A 7,161-nucleotide genomic window follows, 5' to 3' on the forward strand; every position below is an offset into this window, starting at 1 on the left:
TGAGGGATGGGGGGTGGAGTTAAGCCATAGCACTGGATGACATTAACAAAGCAGTGAGTTTACAAAGAAATGAGAAAAGAAGAATTAATGCTGACCTCTGCAAACTATGGCATTAAAAAGGTAGGGCAAAGAGAAAACTCCCACTAAGGTAGAAAGAAACCTAAAGTATAGCATCCTGAGGACCAAGTGATGAGAGTGTGTCAAGAGGCAGGATAGATCACCTCCATGAAAAATGGCTGAGAGTCTAAGGAAGCAAAGGAATAAGAGATGACAATTGGATGTATCAAATCTTAGCTAATTAGTGGCTATAGGATGGAGGCTTTGCTGCAGAGGATGTGGTGAAGGTTTAATTAGAATGAGTTTAAGAGTGAAGTAAGTCAGAGAAAGAGAAATATTGTATCTTACCACATATGTGGAAGATAAAAAAAGCAATACAAATAAACTTATTTACAAAACAGAAACAGACTCACAGACTTAGAGAAGAAATTCAGTGAGGAAGCCCCAGAGGAATAGTTAGGGATTGACATGTACACAATGCTGTTTTTAAAATGGATAACAAACAAGGACTTACTGTGGAGCACAGGGAACTCTGTTCGATATTATGCAATGATCTAAATGGGAAAATAATTTGGAAATGAAGAGATACATGTGTATGTAAACTGAGTCACTTTGTTGTACAGCTGACTCTAACACAGCCTTGTTAATCAAGTGTACAGCAATAGAATAGTAAGAGAGGAATTAGAGGCAGTAAATATAGGCAGCTTATACATGGGAAGAGTTTATTACAGTGACAGAGAAGGAAATGGAGCAGTGGCTGTGGGGTAATTGAATCAAGAGATTCACTTCTCCTGTTTTTCTGTTTTGTTTTCTTTCTCGTTTTTTGTTCCTTAACAAGTGAGAATAGTAGCATATTTCCACGATGTTCTAATAAACAGTTGTAAAGTAATTAGTTGGCTCGCCATTTTCTCTATTAGGATATTAGTTTCTCAACTTCAGATGCCATATTTTCTTTATTGATTTAGTCACTGTTCTAGGTATTAATATAATGCTTACAAACAGAAAATGTTCAATTAACTTTTGCTACATTGACCTCAACACAGTGAAATACAAATATTTACCATCTGTGAAGCAACAAATCAGAAAAGTGCATTTGAAGTTGGTGGAGGGAGAAAATGGTAAGAGGAACTGATAAAGTGGCCACAGCATAGAGTAGAAATGCAGAGACAGCTTTGCCTTCCAGTTTTTGGTGGCTCTTTTATTTACTTCAGTTCAGTTCAGTTCAGTTGCTCAGTCATGTCCAACTCTTTGCGACCCCATGAAACACAGCACGCCAGGCCTCCCTGTCCATCACCAACTCCCAGAGTTCACTGAGACTCACGTCCATCAAGTCAGTGATGCCATCCAGCCATCTCATCCTCTGTCATCCCCTTCTCCTCCTGCCCCCAATCCCTCCCAGCATCAGAGTCTTTTCCAATGAGTCAACTCTTCATATGAGGTGGCCAAACTACTGGAGTTTCAGCTTCAGCATCATTCCCTCCAAAGAAATCCCAGGGCTGATCTCCTTCAGAATGGACTGGTTGGATCTCCTTGCAGTCCAAGGGACTCTCAAGAGTCTTCTCCAAAACCACAGTTCAAAAGCATCAATTCTTTGGCCCTCAGCCTTCTTCACAGTCAAACTCTCACATCCATACATGACCTCAGGAAAAACCATAGCCTTGACTAGACAGACCTTTGTTGGCAAAGTAATGTCTCTGCTTTTGAATATGCTATCTAGGTTGGTCATAACTTTCCTTCCAAGGAGTAAGCATCTTTTAATTTCATGGCTGCAGTCACCATCTGCAGTGATTTTGGAGCCCCCCAAAATAAAGTCTGACACTGTTTCCACTGTTTCCCCATCTATTTCCCATGAAGTGATGGGACCGGTTGCCATGATCTTTGTTTTCTGAATGTTGAGCTTTAAGCCAACTTTTTCACTCTCCACTTTCACTTTCATCAAAAGGCTTTTTAGTTCCTCTTCACTTTCTGCCATAAGGGTGGTGTCATCTACATATCTGAGGTTACTGATATTTCTCCCGGCAATCTTGATTCCAGCTTGTGTTTCTTCCAGCCCAGCATTCCTCATGATGTACTCTGCATATAAGTTAAATAAGCAGGGTGATAATATACAGCCTTGATGTACTCCTTTTCCTATTTGGAACCAGTCTGTTGTTCCATGTCCAGTTCTAAGTGTTGCTTCCTGACCTGCATATAGGTTTCTCAAGAGGCAGGTCAGTGGTCTGGTATTCCCATCTCTTTCAGAATTTTCCACAGTTTATTGTGATCCACACAGTCAAAGGCTTTGGCATGGTCAATAAAGCAGAAATAGATGCTTTTCTGGAACTCTCTTGCTTTTTCCATGATCCAGCAGATATTGGCAATTTGATCTCTGGTTCCTCTGCCTTTTCTAAAACCAGCTTGAACCTCTGGAAGTTCACGGTTCACATATTGCTGAAGCCTGGCTTGGAGGATTTTGAGCATTACTTTACTAGCGTGTGAGATGAGTGCAATTGTGTGGTAGTTTGAGCATTCTTTGGCATTGCCTTTCTTTGGGATCGGAATGAAAACTGACCTTTTCCAGTCCTGTGGCCACTGCTGAGTTTTCCAAATTTGCTGGCATATTGAGTGCAGCACTTCTACAGCATCATCTTTCAGGATTTGAAATAGCTCAACTGGAATTCCATCACCTCCACTAGCTTTGTTTGTAGTGATGCTTTCTAAGGCCCACTTGACTTCACATTCCAGGATGTCTGGCTCTAGGTCAGTGATCACACCATCGTGATCATCTTGGTCATGAAGATCTTTTTTGTACAGTTCTTCCGTGTACTCTTGCCACCTCTTCTTAATATCTTCTGCTTCTGTTAGGTCCATACCATTTCTGTCCTTTTTCGAGCCCATCATTGCATGAAATGTCCCCTTGGTAGCTCTAATTTTCTTGAAGAGATCTCTAGTCTTTCCCATTCTGTTGTTTTCCTCTATTTCTTTGCATTGATCGCTGAGGAAGTCTTTCTAATCTCTTCTTGCTATTCTTTGGAACTCCTCATTCAGATGTTTATATCTTTCCTTTTCTCCTTTGCTTTTTGCTTCTCTTCCTTTCACAGCTATTTGTAAGGCCTCCCCAGATGGCCATTTTGGTTTTTTGCATTTCTTTCCCATGGGAATGGTCTTGATCCCTGTCTCCTGTACAATGTCACGAACCTCAGTCCATAGTTCATCAGGCACTCTATCTATCAGATCTAGGCCCTTAAATCTATTTCTCACTTCCACTGTATAATCATAAGGGATTTGATTTAGGTCATACCTGAATGGTCTAGTGGTTTTCCCTACTTTCTTCAATTTAAGTCTGAATTTGGCAATAAGGAGTTCATGATCTGAGCCACAGTCAGCTCCTGGTCTTGTTTTTGCTGACTGTATAGAGCTTCTCCATCTTTGGCTGCAAAGAATATAATCAATCTGATTTCAGTGTTGACCATCTGGAGATGTCCATGTGTAGAGTCTTCTCTTGTATTGTTGTAAGAGGGTGTTTGCTATGACCAGTGCATTTTCTTGGCAAAACTCTATTAGTCCTTGCCCTGCTTCATTCCATATTCCAAGGCCAAATTTGCCTGTTACTCCAGAAGTTTCTTGACTTCCTACTTTTGCATTCCAGTCCCCTGTAATGAAAAGAACATCTTTTTTGGGTGTTAGTTCTAAAAGGTCTTGTAGGTCTTCGTAGAACCATTCAACTTCAGCTTCTTCAGCATTACTGGTTAGGGCATAGACTTGGATTACTGTGATACTGAATGGTTTGCCTTGGAAACGAACAGAGATCATTCTGTCGTTTTTGAGATTGCATCCAAGTACTGCATTTCAAACTCTTTTGTTGACCGTGATGGCTACTCCATTTCCTCTGAGGGATTCCTGCCCGCAGTAGTAGATATAATGGTCATCTGAGTTAAATTCACCCATTCCAGTCCATTTTAGTTCGCTGATTCCTAGAATGTCTACATTCACTCTTTCCATCTCTTGTTTGACCACTTCTAGTTTGCCTTGATTCATGGACCTGACATTCCAGGTTCCTATGCAATATTGCTCTTTACAGCATCGGACCTTGCTTCTATCACCAGTCACATCCGCAGCTGGGTATTGTTTTTGCTTTGGCTCCATCCCTTCATTCTTTCTGGAGTTATTTCTCCACTGATCTCCAGTAGCATATTGGGCCCTACTGACCTGGGGAGTTCCTCTTTCAGTATCCTATCATTTTGCCTTTTCATACTGTTCATGGGGTTCTCAAGGCAAGAATACTGAAGTGGTTTGCCATTCCCTTCTCCAGTGGACCACATTCTGTCAGATCTCTCCACCATGACCCACCCATCTTGGGTTACCCCACAGGCATGGCTTAGTTTCATTGAGTTAGACAAGGCTGTGGTCCTGGGGTGATTAGATTGACCAGTTTTCTGTTAGTATGGTTTCAGTGTGTCTGCCTTCTTATGCCCTTTTGCAATACCTACCATCTTACTTGGGTTTCTCTTACCTTGGGCGTGGGGTATCTCTTTATGGCTTCTCCAGCAAAGCACAACCACTGCTCCTTACCTTGGATGAGGGGTATCTCCTCACCACTGCCCTTTCTGACCTTCCACGTGAGAAACTCCTCTAGGCCCTCCTTAATCTCCCCTTTTCCTTGGCTAGGATTCTCACCAATGTCCAAAAGAGGTGAAACTCTGATCTACCTGCTTGAAAGAAGCTGTTAGACCTGTGTTTTCATAAGAAAATGGAATGGAGCTGGGGGTGAAAGCATTGATTCTTTGATGTCCAGAAAATTGAAGAAGAAAATTATTTAAAATTGGAAATAAAAATGTATGGTCCAAACGATGTAATCTTAGTGGAGTGAACTACCAATATTTTATTAGTATAAATGATCATTTATACCTCACACAAGGAATATGTATAAATTATGATATGAATCTGGTTGAGGAATATTTAAAATTTTAAAACCCTTATGACCAACCTAGACAGCATATTAAAAAGCGGAGACATTACTTTGCCAACAAAGGTCCATCAAGGTTATGGTTTTTCCAGTGGTCATATATGGATGTGAGAGTTGGACTATAAAGAAAGCTGAGTGCCAAAGAATTGATGCTTTTGGACTGTGGTATTGGAGAAGATTCTTGAGAGTCCCTTGGACTGCCAAGGAGAGCCAACCAGTCCATTCTAAAGGAGATCAGTCCTGGGTGTTCATTGGAAGGACTGATGTTGAAGCTGAAACTCCAATACTTTGGCCACCTGATGCAAAGAGCTGACTCATTTGAAAAGACTGTGCTGCTGGGAAAGATAGAAGGCAGGAGGAGAAGGGGACGACAGAGGATGAGATGGTTGGATAGCATCACCAACTCGATGGACGTGGGTTTGGGTGGACTCCAGGAGCTGGTGATGGACAGGGAGGCTTGGCATGCTGCAGTTCATGGGGTTGCAGAGTCGGACATGATTGAGCAACTGAACTGAACTGAACTGATAAATTTCATTGAGAAAGATAAATTGGTTATAGAATGGATTACAGTGGCCAAAAACGGGTTGTATAATTAGAGAAGACAATTTAAGTCTAGTTATAAAAGCGGACACTCTGAAGGAGGCTATTGACAACTGTTCGGCGGAGGGATAGAAACTCTGGCCTCATAGAGCATGTACTAAGATCGCTTATTCTGGAGATGCAGGGGAAGGACAAATTGGACTTTGAGGGTTTCCTTTTTCTTAGATATTCTTTGGCTCAACATTGTTTCTCATCCTTCCATACTTGACATTCCAGGGATATGAATGGAGAGCAATGAAGCCCGGGAATTGGAGCCAGGTAACAGAGTTCATCATCTTGGGCTTTCCCCATCTTCATGGTGTTCAGGCTTTTCTCTTCCTCTTGTTACTCCTAATCTACCTCACTACTGTCCTGGGAAACCTGCTGATATTCTTGGTGGTCTGCCTGGACTTCCGGCTCCATACACCCATGTACCTCCTTGTCAGCATCCTCTCCTTACTGGAGCTTGGCTACACAGCTGCCACCACCCCCAAGATGCTGTCGAACTTGCTCAGTGAGACGAAGACCATTTCTTTCTCTGGATGCCTCCTGCAAATCTACTTCTTCCACTCTCTTGGGGCTACTGAATGCTATCTTCTCACAGCTATGGCTTATGACAGATACTTAGCCATCTGTCAACCCCTCCACTACCCTACTCGCATGACCCCAGCACTCTGTGTCAAGATTGCTGTCGGCTGTTGGTTGGGAGGCTTGGCTGGGCCAGTGGCTGAAATTTCCTTGGTCTCCCACCTCCCTTTTTGTGGTCCCAATCGTATTCAGCACATCTTTTGTGATTTCCCTCCTGTTCTGAGCTTGGCTTGTACTGACACATCGATCAACGTCCTAGTGGACTTTGTTATCAATTCTTGCAAGATCCTGGCCACCTTTCTGTTAATCCTCAGCTCCTATGTGCAGATCACCTGCACAGTGCTCAGAATTCCTTCAGCTGCAGGCAAGAAGAAGGCCTTCTCCACATGTGCCTCTCACCTCACTGTGGTCCTCATCTTCTATGGGAGCATCCTCTTCATGTATGTGCGGCTGAAGAAGAGCTACTCCCTGGACTATGACCGGGCCCTGGCTGTGGTCTACTCGGTGCTCACACCCTTCCTCAACCCCTTTATCTATAGCTTGCGCAACAAGGAGATCAAGGAGGCTGTGAGAAGGCAGTTAAAGAGGATGGGGATACTGGAGTGAAGGTGCAGGAAGCAGGCCAAGTGTGAAGCTGAGGATATGGTGACCTTGGGGGTCCTCAGTAGTCATAGATGAAATACAAAGTGTTCAGGGATTTTCTACTGAACTGGGGCAAATGCTGCCTAGTTTTCAGTGATAGTACAGCTATTGCAATGTCCACTGCAACCACATGTGACTTGGGATCAGAGACTGGCAATCCTCTCTAGCAATATGATACATTGCTGTGATTTTCAAATCCTGGATGTTTGTACACCATACTTTGGATGTTGGTCAAATCTATGTATGCCTTTTACATAAGCCTTTCAGATTTACTTGATTTAATGTAAATAGATTTAGTCATATGATCAATAATAAAATTTCCTAAATACATCTTAGGGAAAAAAAGGTAT

General features: G+C 42.5%; 1 protein-coding gene across 1 annotated transcript; it reads left to right on the forward strand.

Moving 5' to 3' along the window:
* Positions 1-5,836: 5,836 nt before the first annotated feature.
* Positions 5,837-6,775, forward strand: LOC109556974 (olfactory receptor 6N1). The gene has a single exon (XM_019958334.2). It carries the CDS (start codon positions 5,837-5,839, stop codon positions 6,773-6,775), a length of 939 nt encoding a protein of 312 aa, XP_019813893.2.
* The last annotated feature ends 386 nt before the right edge of the window (positions 6,776-7,161 follow it).

The sequence above is a fragment of the Bos indicus genome, chromosome 3 (assembly GCF_029378745.1).
Source record: "Bos indicus isolate NIAB-ARS_2022 breed Sahiwal x Tharparkar chromosome 3, NIAB-ARS_B.indTharparkar_mat_pri_1.0, whole genome shotgun sequence".
NCBI classification, from domain to species: domain Eukaryota; kingdom Metazoa; phylum Chordata; class Mammalia; order Artiodactyla; family Bovidae; genus Bos; species Bos indicus.

What these genes read in the sequence shown, in the direction of transcription:
- LOC109556974 (XM_019958334.2), top strand. Translation starts at nt 5,837, where the DNA reads ATGAAGCCCGGGAATTGGAGCCAGGTAACAGAGTTCATCATCTTGGGC.